Source organism: Coprinopsis cinerea (assembly GCF_000182895.1).
Source record: "Coprinopsis cinerea okayama7#130 chromosome 1 map unlocalized cont3.1, whole genome shotgun sequence".
Classification (NCBI taxonomy): domain Eukaryota; kingdom Fungi; phylum Basidiomycota; class Agaricomycetes; order Agaricales; family Psathyrellaceae; genus Coprinopsis; species Coprinopsis cinerea.
The window spans coordinates 3,529,411-3,545,652 of record NW_003307544.1 but is presented as its reverse complement, the minus strand read 5'-3'; the positions used below and the strand labels follow the sequence as shown (position 1 = coordinate 3,545,652).

General features: G+C 52.9%; 3 protein-coding genes across 3 annotated transcripts; 2 read left to right on the top strand and 1 right to left on the bottom strand.

The window, feature by feature from the left end:
• Window positions 1–319: 319 nt before the first annotated feature.
• On the top strand, window positions 320–4,918 carry CC1G_13761 (hypothetical protein; the record flags this gene model as incomplete). Its single annotated transcript, XM_002912183.1, has 5 exons — window positions 320–855; window positions 1,003–1,108; window positions 1,330–4,537; window positions 4,593–4,742; window positions 4,803–4,918. 5 exons carry the CDS (start codon window positions 320–322, stop codon window positions 4,916–4,918), a joined length of 4,116 nt encoding a protein of 1,371 aa, XP_002912229.1.
• A 4,749-nt stretch (window positions 4,919–9,667) lies between these two features.
• Window positions 9,668–12,978, top strand: CC1G_00669 (hypothetical protein; the record flags this gene model as incomplete). Its single annotated transcript, XM_001829438.2, has 14 exons — window positions 9,668–9,673; window positions 9,731–9,793; window positions 10,425–10,755; window positions 10,810–11,294; window positions 11,349–11,445; window positions 11,498–11,632; window positions 11,678–11,779; window positions 11,832–12,241; window positions 12,292–12,381; window positions 12,434–12,462; window positions 12,519–12,579; window positions 12,633–12,709; window positions 12,743–12,860; window positions 12,919–12,978. The coding sequence occupies 14 exons, from the start codon at window positions 9,668–9,670 to the stop codon at window positions 12,976–12,978; spliced, it is 2,064 nt and encodes a 687-aa protein (XP_001829490.2).
• A 180-nt stretch (window positions 12,979–13,158) lies between these two features.
• CC1G_00668 (UBA domain-containing protein 7) lies at window positions 13,159–15,785 on the bottom strand (the record flags this gene model as incomplete). Its single annotated transcript, XM_001829437.2, has 4 exons — window positions 13,159–13,251; window positions 13,312–15,138; window positions 15,192–15,592; window positions 15,659–15,785. The coding sequence occupies 4 exons, from the start codon at window positions 15,783–15,785 to the stop codon at window positions 13,159–13,161; spliced, it is 2,448 nt and encodes an 815-aa protein (XP_001829489.2).
• Between the last annotated feature and the right edge of the window lie 457 nt (window positions 15,786–16,242).

Below are 16,242 nucleotides of genomic sequence, written 5' to 3'. Positions count from 1 at the left end.
GGGATCGACTTGCAGGGGGTTCACGACGACCTGACACGTATCTGCGACGACACAGTTGGCCCTGGACGCGGGCTGCTGGCCACGATATCTGGACGAGCGATCGACCTTGGTGCGCCAAGTGGAGAGAGCGATTTGAAGGAAATTGAAATTGTGTTCTGGTCCTTTCTCCGCATCATTTGGACAGTTTAGCCGCCGCATCACTTGATATCCAATTGTGCGAATACCCGCTCCTCCACGCTATCCATTCCATTCCAGGTCAGACACCGGACCCCGTCGAATAAACGCCCTCTTTTTAAATAATTATTTCCCTTCCTTCAAAATGAACATCTCCCAGTCTTCCTCCTCAAATCTTGCCCAGGTCGCCCGTGCTGCGATCAACCGTTTCTTCCACCCAAACAGCCACCCCAAAATGTCCCACCAGCCGCTGCCACCGACGACGACAGCGACGACGACAACGGGGCCTGCCTCTGCTTCACCCGTCAGCCCAACCTACTCAGACACCGGCTCAGGCTTCTCAGCTCCCTCACCGTCCCCCTTCTCATCTTCCTCCACATCCACATCAGCAACTTCCTTTCAGAGCTCAGGCCACACCGATTTCACCGATTTCACCCAACAATCCAACTCCTTGTACGACTTTGCATCCTCAGAACAAGATCCAACAATCACAGACGTTGTCGACAGTGGCCTAGCGTGTCTCTATAACCCCAACGCGAACGACGTCCTGCCGGGCGGTCCTAGCTCCGACTACTCGGCTTTTGCCTCTGCTCACCCACCCGGCAATCCGGGGGCAGTGGTCTACACATCGGCTGGTGAACTCGACCTCAATGCAACCTATGGCAACATCATGGCTACCGAGTAAGTTCCCGTAAACACTTATCATATGTCTTTACACCTTTCGTCTTTCACTGGTCACTTGTACTTGCAGTGACAGGACGCTCCCCCTTGTTTCACCATTTCATCTGTTTGTCCATCCACATCAACTGACTCATGTCCTTCACTCAGCTATTCAAGCCCCACAGCTCCCAACGACTGTAACAGTTTCATCACTTGGTCGCCCAAGAACAACACCCAGAATATAACTGATAGCAACAACTCTTATCAAAGACTCGTAAGTCCCTGGCCTTTTCCTCACTTATCGTTTTCACTGACGGTTTGGATGACCTTACCCTGCCGATCATCAATTCCCCTTGGTACCTCCATTGGTCTCCAAAACTTTCAACCCCGCCGTCCGCTCGTGTCGCTTCGCACGTCGCCACCTTATCTTCTCTTCTTTGCTTCATTACATCACCCCGACGACGACGACACTTTTGACTTGGGCTTTTGGCTCAGCAGCAGCAACAACAAAGCCAACATATCGCCGACGCCACCTCTACCTCCACCAGTAACACCGCCTCTCGTGCACCAGCTTCCAACTCTACAACCGTCCGCCAATCCTCTCCCTCCGCCCCGACATCCAACTCTAACGGTCTTTATCCTTCGTCCAATCCTAACGCCTCGAGCGGCCCAGCCAAGCCTGGCATGCTTGGCCAACTATACATTCCTTCGTCCCAACCCAGCTCTTCGGCCGCACCCGTTCATTCACCAATCCCGAGTCGATACGCTGGGTCCGAGGCAGTCGTCTCTGGCGGCCAGCCCAACCCATCATATTCGCACTCCCAGTCCATGATGGCGCCACAATCCCAATACCAGCACAATCACCATCAGCGGCATTCGAGCAGCGGCAGCACAGGAAGCAACGGCGGACATCCTCTCTTATTTGACGTGGACGTTGACGAGTGGCATCCAAAGCCCGGTGCGCAGTCCCACTCACAGCATAACCAGCAACATATGCGCTACTCGTCAGCGGGCTCTGCATCGGTGTCACCTCCCCAAATGTTCCACCAGCCTTCGATGTCGTACGGCCGCCCTCAACAATCCCATCCCCCTTCCCATCCCCACGCCCAGTCGCTCCATCTGAATCTCAACCTTAATGCTCACCCGACGGGGTCTCCGGCATCTTCCCTTTCATCGCTATCGCCCGGACAAATGTCTTTGCCTTTGACACCAGGTCATGAGTTTGGTCACGGGCTTGGTGCAGACTATGGAATGGTCATTAACGGTTCTGGAAATGGGCTTGGATTGGCGATGAGTGGTCCCCCACCCACTCCCATGTCCTCAACGGCCTCCTTATCTCCCGTGATTCCTGGTCCTTCCTCGTACCCAGTCACTTCTGGGCGTGGTGCAGGGGTGAACAACTCTCAGGCGCTGCTCGCTCAGCGACGGGCGAGTATGGGTATTGCCCAGCCTTCGACCTCTCCCAATGCCGGTTCATTGTCCCCTCGGCAGCATCACCATCCTTATGCACAAGGTTACCAGCAAAGAGGTACTCACGGAAGATCCCCCCTCCATCCTAATCAAATCCAACAAGCTCGAAGGTCGCCACTCCATCAAGAGTTCTTCGACGATGGCGCATCTGGTATTGGGAAGGCAGGTTCCATGAACCCTGGGAACATTCCGGAGGACGACGCGTACGCAGGCCAGTATGAGAAGATGTATCGGGAGAGGCAAAGAAGGGAGTCGAAGCGACAGGACCGGGGCCGGGACGGCCCTCAGCCATCTGTGTCACTCGATCAGCGAAGACATTCGGCACCACTCGTGGATGTTCAGTTCCCTGCTCGTTCCCAGCCACAACCACAAGGTGGATATTCTCCACCGGTCCTCCTTAGCGAGATGGGGAGGCGACCTAGCGCGCCAGCTGTACATCAAGTCCATCACAACCAGCAGCAAAGATATGCCAATCCGAATAATGGCGGCTATGCTCCGGGCGTGTCGACTTCTCCATCATCAGTGTCGTCTTCGAGATCTGTTCCCCTCGCACCTTCCCTCTCCGCTTCCTCGTCCACTTCTTCGACTTCCTCGCGCTCTCCCGTCGCGCATATCCCCAGCCAGTCGCTTCCCTCGCAACATTCGACCTTGGCGGCCGCTGCCGCCGCTCACCATGGAAGCACTCGCTTGTTGAGCGATATGGTCAACTCTGGTTCGATGACTTGTATTCCTGGATCGGTGTATGACGAAGAGGGAATCAACGTGGTCTCCGAGGGCGCGGATATGTCTTCCATCATGCAGCTCGACATCGACGAGAAGGTTGCGCAACAACACCAACCCACATTCGATATGGACATGGGAGGGATGGAGTCATTGATGGATGTCGAAAGTGCTGTGCATGGACACGGTATGGCAGGCGATATGGGTGTCGGGATTGACATGGACATGGACATCTTGCGGATGAACATGGAGATGTCGATGACGAACTCTGGGCTCCAATCTTCCGGACCGACAAACACTTCTTCGACTTCAGCGTCCAACATCTACATCCCGCCTATGCCCGTGACAGTGGACATGAACGATCTGACTGACGCTCACAACAATGCTGCCAACCAAGGTATCTCCCCTCGCATGATGATGCTCGATGACGCTGGCAAGACAGGCGACTCGGTCGATCAGCCACAGGACATGTACGACTTTGAATCGGCTTTGGACGCTGCGCCTTCTCCGACCCTCGTTGGCGTTTCCGGTATCGGCGTCGTGCAGGATTGGCAGAAGGCGGGTGGCGAGTACGACAGTGCCGACTCTTCCGAGTCGGAGTCCGATGGTGAGGGCACGGGGTTATTGTCAGATATTGAGGGCGGCGAGGGCAAGGGGGTTGTTGGGAGGAATGGTGGAGAGGGAGACGGGGGTGCTGTAAAGGGTAGGGATGGTAGACAACGTCGTGGAAAGACTGGTACAGCATTGGCTGTGGACGGTCTCACGGGTGGGGCGGGCGCTGGAAGGAAGGTGGGCGCTGGTGGGAAGCCGACGATGAAGCAGCGAGCCTCCAACAGGACCATTACCTCACGCTCCACCAGGAGCAAGGCTAGCACGCAAACGCTCACTCAACGCAACGTCGACGGTCAGGCTGGAGATGGATTGGCGGATGAGGGTGAGGAGGTTGGTGGGGAGGGGGATGAGGATCTGCTTTCGAGCAGTGATGAGAGCTTTGATTATGATGACGAAAAGGATGGCGAGTTTGTGCCCCGGTCCAGGTCCAAAGGTGCTGGAGGTTCAAGGTCAGCCTCCCGCAGGGCCACTTCCAACAACGCCGCCGCCTCTGGTAACTCAGCCTCCGCTCCTGCTGGTGGTCGTCGCTCCGCTGGTTCTCGAGGCCTTCGCTCCAGGGGTAGTGCTAATGGCAGATACAACCCGTACTCTGTCTATGCTGCGACCGCTGCTGCGGCTGCTTCCCAACCTAGCGGCGAATCTGGCTCCTCTACCACCCCGCCTGGCACCGGTCTCCGGACCCTGAACGTCCCTGGATTCGAGGGAAGCACTGATGGGTCTGTCTCCCCTTCGGTTGGTGGTGATCTCGAGCTTGGTCCAGATGGAAAGACGCGCAAGGTCCGACCTGCTGCGAGTCTTCCTGTCCCTGTCCCTGTTCCCAACCTCACCAAGAAGAGCCGTGGTCGACGAGTGCCTACTGTCAGCAGCTTGGAGGAGTTGAGGAAGGCTGGGAGCGCTCAGGGTACGTTCATTGTTTTATGGTTTGTAGTTTTCGTTCTGACTTTTTCCCTCTGTAGGCACCGCTACTTCAGGTCGCAAGGGTCGTGGTGGAGCAGGTGCAAAGGGTGCGCGGATGTATCTTTGTGACGTGGAGGGCTGTGGCAAGTGCTTCGCTCGTGGTGAGCATCTGAAGAGACACGTCAGAAGCATTCATACCAATGAGAAACGTAAGTTGGTCTGCGTCTTCCCTTGTTCTACGAGTTGAGCTAATCGTCGCATGCGAACAGCCCATACATGCCCTTACCCTGGGTGTGGCAAGGACTTTAGCCGGCACGACAACCTTGGCCAGCATATGCGGGTGCACAAAGACTATGTGCCTCCGCCGAACCCTGCCAAAGCCTGAAGATCCCCGTCGCCATATCTCGACGGATGGCTTTGACCGCTTTTTTTCTTTCTTTGCTCGTTTTTAATCACCATGCCTTTCCATTCGTTCCTGGTTCTCATGCATCCACAACACGCTGGACCTTCTAACAACTTGACATGGACATAACACACATACAGCTTACTTTCACGACACATCATCTCCGGTTTCTTCTCATTTTGGACTTCTTCGGTTTTCATTCTTATGTTGGGCTTTTGGTTGTTTCTTCTAGGACTTTCGCATGCGTCTTGCTTCTTTTACGTCTTTTTTACGGCCACCTATGAATTTCGTTTTCTCAATTCGGCGCCTTATCTTCTTGGTTTGTGCTTATACTCTTGATCTAAGCCGCAAATCACGTTTTTGTTGCTCATTCGACCTCTATGGGACTTGTTGTATCATCATCGCCTCTACCCTTGTTCTACCGCGTAGCTGACATGCTTGTTACTTGTCAAATATCTCATTGACTTCTCTGACCTCGCCTGCCTTGTATCATGTGGCCTCTCATTCTCATCATCTGTTTCGATTACTGCTATCTACCTATTAAACATGCCATATCAAAGTTACAACTACCTATCTTTATATCTTTATGTGCTGTAATTTGCCGTAATATTACTTGTATATCTTACCTTGGTTTTTATCTCAAGCTCGTGCGGTCCGGTTTTGAGCTCAATCGTTGGGTCAGGGGCGATCGTGGGGGAAAGTGAAAATGCAGCTGTATTGACACCCAGGATTACCCGGAACACCAAGACGATGGCGTCCAGGTATACAGGGGAGGGATCGGGGCTAGCCGGAAACGGATCTTTATTTGGCATGGGCGCTTAAATTTAACCCAGGTTCCGCTTTTCAACGTGCAATGGATCAGCTGAAAGGCGGGATCGGAAACAAATGGCATTGTTGTCTTGGGTGTCCTCGACAACGTGGTTAGTGGTGGAGGGTATGGATTAACCGTCGGCGGCGCGGTTATAGGTGTCCACACCGGGAACCCATAGGCGTCGAGGACGTCGGGACGATGTCTGGCCCACCTGGTCGCAGCGTGCTGTGATGAATCGATAGCTTGAACTCGATGCCGGTGGTGGTCAGGTTCCAGCGTGGACGGGATATGTCTTGATGGTGGCTATGGAGGTGGTTTCAGGTGGTCTCACTGTTAACACAGCACGCAGGCGCACCGCTGTCACGGTGGGGCGAACGGACCTCCGACCCGCGATGTCCACAGATACTCTGAATTACAGCAGAAATTGTACAGAACTGGTGCACGTTTAATCGGCAAAGTCGTGCAGAAGAACTGGCGTGGGCATACAGTAGGTGTTCTGTGTAAACAAGCACTAAACCTCTGAATAGAACGAAATCGCGAAATTGGCGGGGTGTGGACGAGCACCGGAGGGCACTAAATCGCGTATGTACTCATCTGTAGATACACAACTACGATGTCGTACTCGTAATTGGATGTACATCGAAGGGCAGATTGCGGAGATGTTGGGGTCACACTACTAGTCCCATGAGCCTGCTCAGTGGGCGCTGATACCAGATTTCATGTGTAGCAGGCCCACTGAGAAGGGGTTCATTAAGTTGCACCTCTCTTCCGAGCTACTGCGCTCAGGGTGTTCTGTATTCTTACCGTATCAGAAAAGGGGGGCACTAGATGTGTACCCACTGCTTTGTGCGTTTGCTATTGCCTCCCGGTTGGGCGCTTATTTCTGTAGCGCCCACAAACAGTTCAATTGTCGAACATGATCCTTGCCTAGAAGTTTCGAGAAGTGAGCGGAACGATCGTTATCCATCAGGATACTAGTACGCAGAGTGCTTTTATCAGATTAATGAGCCTCATGGTTTCCGTAGTAGTTCAACCGGGCCTATCTTTCGAAGTGTTCTCAGATGTCCTGTGTCCTCAGTACTCGTCGGTGATATTTCGCCGAAATGCTGGGTCCGCAGACCTCAAGGGACAGCAGAGAGCCAATTAATCCCTTCTTAACGAGTGTTTGGACAGTGCCATGCATGTCGAGCATGTTTCTGTCTTCCTACTCTGCTGCGTAGCGGTTTCCGGGCTTAGCCGGAGGTGGAAAAGAGGTATCGAATGATAACGAAACGGGCGATGTTAGGCGCTCAGGCTCCCAGCTCGATGCTGGCAGGACAATGGAAGCAAGACAAGGTAGAAGATTTCTAGATGTTTATTACAAAGATCGCCAACTACACAGGACCAGCTTGAAGTAGACCGTTCGGTCCAGATTCAAGCTACTACTATCAAAGAAGACTGACGTTCAAGATTGGTGATATCTAGTATTGCCCTACCATCGAAATGACTGTGGAATGGAAGCTGGGTTTGAAGAAGGTTTTGAGCGTTAGGCTCTAAGTAGGCGGTGAAAGCTTAGTTCGTATTAGCCCCAGATGGCTGTCGAGTTCAACTCGGGACTATCGGTCCAGGTCCATGGCGCAGCGGCAGTCAATGTCCGCCGTCGCCCTGCTGCGATCTACGCCCTAGAAAGACTCGGTCTTCATGCTTTTGTTCCGGGGTACAAGGGATTCAAAGGTCGGAAGGAGCAGCAAATTTTCAAAAGGCGAGAATGAACATTGCCATATGGGAGTCCAGCCAGGCAAAATGCGCTGCGAGTTGGCCCGTATCATTCCAAGTCGCTACGTGTTCGCGTATTTCGCTGTCATCGTGACTCGGCCGTATGCATGCGTCCCTCAAGTTGATGATTGACCGATTGTCTCTGTGCATTTTCGGTGGCGTTCTTGACACTTGAAGAATCTGAGGCCACAACAGCATGAAAATTGCTGGCGGCAGAAGTCCGGCGGGCGATAGCCATGGGAAGAGAGGGAATTCATCGAGTAGCGCTCTTCGCGTCCACGAGAGTCGCCCGAGGAACGATGGGATAGGTACGACGAGAAAGGAATCCTCGGACATCAAATGTCGGGTGGGCCAAGGTGCCTATTGAACGTTGATCAGCGCGGCGCATCAGAAGCCGTCCTGCCGCCCATACATTCGTGGTGTATTCAGCGGATAGAACAGGCTACGTATCCTGTTGGAGCTTGGTGCGATGGGCAGAAATGTCTCATTGGACGCCACGGCGAACATTTCCATACAGTCCTTTGCCACGAACGTCGGCTTGGCCGATTTAACTACAAGGTTAATGCATGGAAAGCGAGTGGAGAGCCTTTGTTCGATATCAGAAAGAATTCATTCGAGACGAGACCAGGCACTGGGACCGACCTCTTTCTCGTACATTTGGGGTGTTGTTCTCCACTGGAATCGGAGCTAAGCTCACTGTATGGCAATACGTGGGTAGCGTACCAGCAGGAAGTCATCAGGACCCATGTGACGGCGGATGCCAGTGGTTGACTTACCTCCCAAATCATCGAATTAATCACTCAGCAAGCTTATGGAATTCCATCGGTCTTCCTTCTTCCTTGATTCTGTCAACCCGTAAGGACGTCAAAAGAAAGCGAATGTACCTGTCTAAATCCACCGGGAATAGAGAACATATGGTGAAGTGCGCGTCGCCGCCGCCCAAATCGCGAGGTTCGGCACATTCCCTCAAAGGGAAAGATAGACAAGTATAGAGTTTGTTTGTGCCCTCGATGGAAATTGCCCGCCAAGTGGGGCTAACAGCATATCCCGGTGCAATGGTAGAGTGGTCCCCACACGAGGCACCCTGAAGCCACAAATTGCCCTAAATTGCCAGGTCGGTTCCAAAATTGATGACCGACGTGGTCAGCTGGTCGCGGAGGGAGGACCCCTGAAAACCAACTGAGAGGTCTTTGAAAGTCCGGATATAGGCGGGGGGTCTTGAGACGATAGGTGTTTTTTTGTCCGGATATAGATGGGGGGTCGGGGAAAAGTAGGTCTTTGGCAAAAGTCCGGATATCGACACCGCCAAGAGGAGGTCTTTTCCAAAGTCCGGATACTGGGCACCTACGACCCATGCGAAGACGCCTAGCGATGGGCCTGTAGTGTAGGCTGTATATACTCCTTTCAAGACCATATGCAGGTGGTACGTTCGATTCACATTCGGAACACTTTTTGGAGAGGTTTTGGCGTATTTGGGCTGGCGTGATGCCATTAATCGCACTCTCCCTCGTTTCTTCAATGTACAACCATGATGTATGACGTTGTAGGCGATCGCGTTCGTTGACTTTCTATAGTTATGTAGATGTATGTGTAGATGGCAGTAGTGCGACTATAGGCGACTTTACAGATAAGTAAGAAGGTATATTTATGCATCTTCCTCCAATGCAATGGTAGCTTTTGAGGCTTGGTTGTATAGTGCGAGTGTATAATAGGACGATGATTGACCAAACGCTTTATAGCATCCAAATACATTATTTTTGGCGATTTTCGACGATTTTGGCGATTTTTGAGGTCTTTTCCAAAGTCCGGATATAGATTGAGGCTTGGCGCGAGGTCTTTTCCGGGTCCGGATACCCCTCGCTGGGGGGTCACGAAAAAATAGTCCGGATATAGATTTTTGGCTGGGAAAAGACCTCTCAGCTGGCTTTCAGGGGTCCTGCGGAGGGTCGCGGTGGTTGTGCTCATGTGGGCTCAACAGCCTCAACTTTTGACATTGGTCGTGGAGATCCACGAGATCTCTTTGGATGTGGCTGGATGTGGTTGGTCCTTTTCGTCGGTACCGGCAATCCGTAGTGTCCGGTCTCTGACTAGAAACGTTTCGGGAAACTTGAAGGTTTCCTCGTTGCCTATCCGAGCCTATCGTCAAGTGGTCGTTGCTAGACCCGATGTGGGTGCGGTGGGATGGGGCTGGTGCGGGGTTCCTGATTGCTAACGCCACACTTGGCCAGTTGGCTGCATCGATGGTCAATGCCAGGGTATCGGATTTCAATAAGTCACCGAGGTTCCTCATTGTATGAGTGAAGAACCCTATGTCTGCCAGTGAAGCGAGTTGGCGTTTCCTGAGGGTCATGTCCGTCAAGATTCCTTGCACGTTCCAGTGTGACTCGAACCCTGTCGCCCCGAACCACGCAGAAGAAACCCTAGCTCTTGCGGGAACAACGAGGTCGGTTGGCACTACACGAAGGTCATCCAGCAACATAGCAAACAGCATGTCTAGAGAGAGTGGAGGGCTCATACGGCGTCAGCTGACAGTGAGCTCTGTCCTTCTGTCGACAGAGTCGAAAGCCAGTGAACACGCTGAGGGACGGCAGAATTGTTTGGCTTTGTGTTTCTCACGAAGGACGATGCCAAGCAAATGACGCCCTTGTTTCTCGCGGTAAGATTGTGGGTGATGTCGACCACCTCGATGCACAACGGCGACGACGACGACAGCGACGACAGACCGCCTCGTGGACTTTGTCTCCAACCATGCAGTACGGGCACGTAACTCCAAAACTTCCGCACTTGTCAAGGCTGCGTAGTCGAAGCTCAATGGATTCGGCCAGTATACTCAGCGCAATACAACCAGATCGCCGCCCACTGAACGGCATCCATATTCCCTCAACCTTACACAGAAAACTCACGTTTTCCCCGAGATTTCAGAGTAGTCACCATCGCCCTGGCCATCAGTCTTGCGACCATGATGCCTGTGCCGGTGCTGAGCCAGGTGTTGATCCACGAAGTGGTGCATCCAACGAGGAATACGGTCATTTTAAACAGAGTTGTGTTATCGACATTATCGACTACGACAATGAAGAGGCCCGGTTTGCAAGGATGGGGAATGACCAATTCATTCGTCAAATGTCGGAGAAGTCGCCAAAAAGCGGGAATACGACTCCAGACAGCGATCCCTCTGCCCCACCACTCGCCGTTCGATGGATTAACATTGGAGGCATAGACTGGAACGTTCTCAGAGCTGTTGCTCTCAAATATGGTACGAAAACGACGCGTATATCTTTATATTATGTGCTCATGTCGCTTCTGATAGAGTTGCACTCCCTGGCTCTCGAAGATATTCTTCACGAGAGCGGCCACAACCACTCGAAGGCGGATTACTACCCCGAACATCTCTTCATCAGGATTCTGTGTCATGTATTGGCAGACCCTGATGATGACGATTTCGAGCCGTACGAGGAACCTCCACCTCTTCCTCTCGAAGTTGAGGTCGAGATGCCGACCTCACCGAAACAAGCTGCATCGGGCGAGGGCCCACCCCGGCGAACGTTCTCGGTTGTGAGCGACAGTGGGCTTGGACTACGGAGCGCCAGTACAGCGATCGCCTCAGAGTTGAACACCCTCGCCAAAACTGATCCTATACCGGCCTCTGAGCCAGATTCGAACCCAGGTGTAAAAGACGAATCTGATACGGAGACTCCTGAACAACCAAGGAAGTCGCGTCGTAGAGGTCTTGTCACAAGGGCCAGAAATGCACTTCGGAAGAGGTTTACAGCACTCAGTGGCTTTCCTAGCCCCGTGAGTGAACCCTGAACGGTCTGTTAGTAGCATGTTCCTCACACCCATCTACAGGCTAGGCGGGAATTGATTGTGCGCATCCGTGAGCTAAAAAAGGATTTCAGAGTGAATATCAAACACCAACCGCTGTTCATTTTCCTTCTCAGAAATGGTCCGTGCCTTGTCTCATCGTCCGGCGCGACATAAGCTGACTCTTCATGTAGGAACCGTTATCTCCATCCATCCCTCTCCCAATCTAGAATACTCAGTACCCATCGTCGACCGGTTACACCAAGCAGATTCCGTTCTGAGGGAATCCAATGATGCATCTCTTCTCGTTCAAAGTCTGATCGATCTAGGTTAGTCTCAATCACCCGTGCCATATACACGGGCTAATTGCGTAGTCGTGGACCGTATATTGGAGATGATGGACGAGTACCAGGCAAAAATTCATGACTTGGAGCATCAAATACTCATGAACCCAAGCATGAACGCCGTTCGATACTGTAAGCGTCCCTGTCTTTGAGAACCTTGGTGCGAAAGCTTAACGCAACATAGTGCATATCCTATCTGGCGATCTTATCATGCACAGAAGAACATTAGACCCCATCAAGACAATGATTTTCGGTCTGCGGAAGTACGATTTAGACAGGTGTATTGCCTTGGCAGATAATCTGGCCATGGCGAAACAACAGCAAGACGCGTTAGAGGCCAAGAGAAGACATAAGAGACGGAAGCACGGATGGCTTCCTGGAGCGAGCACGCAGTTTACTACCACCGGCTCCAAAGTAGAGGCATTTGCGAATCTGGAGCCAAGCCATATCCATGACCTTCACCGTGATCTAAGAGAGGGTCATATCAAGACCGACGACGACCACTTGCGAGAGTTTATGAAGCAGGGGGGTCCAGGAGCCATCCCGCACGTCGAGGTTCAAGGGTATTTCAGCTATAAAGCCAAGGTTTACTTGGTATGTTCAGTCCCTAGTTTGCATCCACTCTGGCTAACGATCTTACAAAGGCGGATGTTTACGACCATATGGATTTCGCATTAACAAGCCTGGACATGTTTTCTGGTATCTCAGAAAACTTGATCAATTTTGCTTTTAATGTACGTCTATTTTAGTCACCATGCCCTTCAACGCACTAACACAAACGATTAGATGGCATCTTATGAAATGAACACGGTGATGTCTGTTACCATTACTCGAGCCGCTTCGTCGTTTCCCCTATCTCACGTCTTCCCAGGAGCCGCCTGACTCTGGTGTCTATCGTCTTCCTCCCTCTGACTCTCCTCACCGGCTACTTCGTGAGTGGAGCCCTGAACTTCTCTCAGTTCCATCAGCTTACATCCCACTCCAGGGAATGAACTTCCAGCCGTTCTGGAGCGTAGATGAGAACTCGGATAAATTGCAAGTCAAGTCCCGTCGTTCTCTGCTGTAAGCACTAAGCTCATCCGTTCCTTTTGAAAGCTTCTGGAAGGTCGCGGTTCCCATGATGGCTTGCCTGATTCCTCTTTTCATGTTTGACGAGCTCAAGAAGTTCTTCATCTACTTGAAGCGACGGTGGCAAGACCGACAAGCCGTCAGAGTAAGTCGCTCGTGGGAGTGTCTAATATTACCGTCGCTGATATTCCACTTCCTTTCAGCATTTATTGAGGGAACTTCGAGGATCGAATGCACAAGCCTATTTCGATCTTCAGGCATAAATTCTTGCTCTTCCCGCAACTTCGTTTTTCGGCGTGAACACTTTGGGCCTGGGCGACTCGTCACCAACTTGCTATCCTTCCATCTGTTAAGAAGAATGTCCATTCTATGTTCCGCAACAGGTATACAAATATAGCACAGAAACCAGTTCCCCGCCAGCCCAAAGAGTATCATCATGAAGATTACGGCTTGAACGCCAGCCAAGCTTCGTTGAGCGCCCCGAACACGCCTCCAGCGATCATCCTCTGTTCTACAGTCGAGTTGTTCGAGTTGAGCTAGCAGTAACGGGTGAGCTCCAACGCAAACCAACAAGTTCGAAGTAGTTAAAAGCTCACCTTGTCGGGATGTACCCTAGAGACAGCCTTCATGTACCACTTCTTAACACCACCACTGCTAATCAAGTCTGCCATCCCGGGCTTCTTGCCCATCTCCTTCAGGACCTCGTCCCATAGAATCACGTCCAAGCTAGCCAGCAGAGCTCGCAAATTGGTTTCTTTACCCTTCTTCCACGCTTCGAGTTTGGCTTCCACGCTGTCCTTGAGGGTATGTTTGAGGGCATCCTCAGCTTCGGCTTCCTTGATTTGTGCGCGATATGCCTGGACTGCGACTCCGGGAGCTGTGTTGGTGGATGCAGGCGGGGTGGGGCGAGGTCGGGGTTTGACTTTGGGTGCTGCAGGAGCAGCAGGGCGACTCGAGCCTGCACTGTCTCCGGCGGTAGCAGCATCCAACATCTTCTTACACCTTCCAAGGCCTCGAACAGCTTCCTGTCGGGTATTCGCGTCAACCCAGCCTCCTCCGCCTCCGCCAGCCAGGATCTCCCAATCCTTGCGGGCATCCTTCCACTTCTCGAGGCCCTCGAATGCTTCAGCGCGTCGCTTGACCGCCTTCACCCAGCCATCCTTGAGATCGACGCCTCTGCCCCAAGAATCACTCCATTCAGCACCTTTGGATCGTGCGACAGTGTACCCGCCTCTTCCATCGGCCTCCGAATCGTTATTCTCCAATTCCCATCCGCCCTCTTCGTCACTTGGATGCCAACTCTCCCAGCCTTTCTGAGACCCGATGATAGACAATGCACCACTAGCGTCTTCGATGGCGGCCTTGCACTCTCCGCATTTGATGCGCGCGATGGCGCGGTTGGTGTGGAGGGGTACGAGGAGGAGGTGATTGGAGGGGAGGAGAGTGATGGCTTTGGAGTATTCCTCGGCTGCGACACTGAATTGTCCGAGCTTGAAGGCGTCGGTTCCTTTGGTCTTGTGTTGGACGACGCGGGATAGGTTGGATGGAGAGCATGAAGGAAGGTGGCGTTTGGGTTTGGGAGCGGGTGCAGCCCGAGGAGGTAGTGCACGGCTTGGTTCTGCCACAGGGGCAGAAGGGGCGGAGAGATCAACCTTTTTGCGACGGAATGGTGATACGTAAATCTTGGGCTCAGCTGGTTCAGAAGAGAAGAGGTCTGGCTCTGGTTGCTGCGCTCGTTGTTGTTGAGGGGGAGGAGGAGCTTGCTTGCGATTGAACCCGCTTGAGACAGGTGAATCGGCGAATGCGGATGAAGGCTCGTAGTCGTCATCGCCGTCTCTGAAGCTTGAACCCACTGCTCCACGCTCTTCGTTGTACCGCTGCGGCGGCTGGCTCGATCCCTCGCCGGCGTCTTGCATCCACTTGGGTCGGGTATCGCGGGTACCAGATGCAACACTACCACTTGCTTCCACATATGCCTTCTGCACCTTCTCCTTTCCTTCTTTCCAAAACAGAGATGCCTTTGAGAGTACGCTCAAGCCAATTTCGCTTGCCTGAGCAATAAGCTTCTCGGCGTTGGGCGTTCCAGTGCCCGACGACCCTTCGCGTTGAGGTTGAGCGGGCCTTCTCCTGGGTTGGACATCTTCGTCAGAGTAGCCACGTTCACCGGCACCGGGGCGCCTGCGGTCTGAAGCTGGTGTGACGGATCGACTGGGATTGTTGCTTCCTTCGCCAAGGAGCATGTCGAGAGCGGCTTGTACGTCTGTACCGGTTTCTGTTCGTGCGAGAGCAGCCTTGGCCTGGGCAACTGAGAAACCCATCTCTACGATTTGGCCGAGAATGTGGGGTGGAGGTGAGGATGATCTTGTCGCGTTACTTCGAGATGGCAGAGGCTGAGGTGAGGGTGTAGTAGAATGCGAGTAGCCCTGGAATACGGATTAAGTCCAAACCGTTTCGCACTTCGTACGAAGATACATACACCATTGGCGGGTTTCTGTTGACTCGCCCTAACTGCCTCCACTGGCTTGCTGAGCATGCCAAGGATGTCATCCTCCCCGTGTTCTTGAGCAGCGGTGTTGGACGTTGAGGAGAAATCTCGGTCTTCACGATTACCGAAATCGAAGTCCAAGTCGGGATTGTCAACGTGTTCTTGAGGCTTGCTCGGAGGCGAAGCAAAGTCGTCGATATCCCATAGAGATCCAGTGGCCTTTTGAGTAGTTGTTTGGGATGTAGTTGGCGAAACGTCGTCGTCGAATCCGAGTAACGAATCTTGTGTGGATGAGGGTTTCGGCTGCGGTGCAAATTGGGGTTGAGTTGAAGGCTTGGAGGGCGCGCCAAAATCACCGAGTCCCCAGTCATCATCATCGATCGTCGTCGCTGCTGGTTTGGATGGGGTCGCGGTGAAAGATCCTCCCCTTAGGGCGTCCAATCCCGCCCATTGGTTACCTATCGACGTGGAACCAGTTGTGCCTGATGCAGGCGACTGTGATGCCAGTTTCTGCTTCTGAGCCAAAGCTGCGCGCTCGGCCATGGTCAGATTGGCAGCGTTCCCATTGGATTTGTTGGCGGACATTCCAGAGAATAGATCCCCGAACGCATCGTTGCTCGAGGTCGATTTCGTGGTGGATGATTGCGAAAGTGACGATGTCGGTCGTGCTATACCGTTGTTGCCGCCAACAGAGGGTGTTATCGGTCTGGGGGACGATCCGGTCGAATGTAATGAAGACGAGAACTGGCTTCTATTGGCTCCTCCACCATAATTGGGCGTCGAAGACGGCGATGAGCTCTGGGCAAGTAATGCGAAGACGTCCTGAGTTGGTCTAGACTGTGCTGTCGGAGCCCGTTTTTGTTGGGATAAGGGAAGATTGTGAGATTTCGTGGGCGCCGTTGAGTTCCAAAGGTCAGCAAAGGAGTCGGACATCGTGACCAGCGATGAGCTCGAGCTCGAGTTGTATCGACGGCGACGGGATGGAGCCTCCGCAGCGGTCGGGATTCGTTTCGACAGGCCCGTGATGCGGCTGTGTCATGGG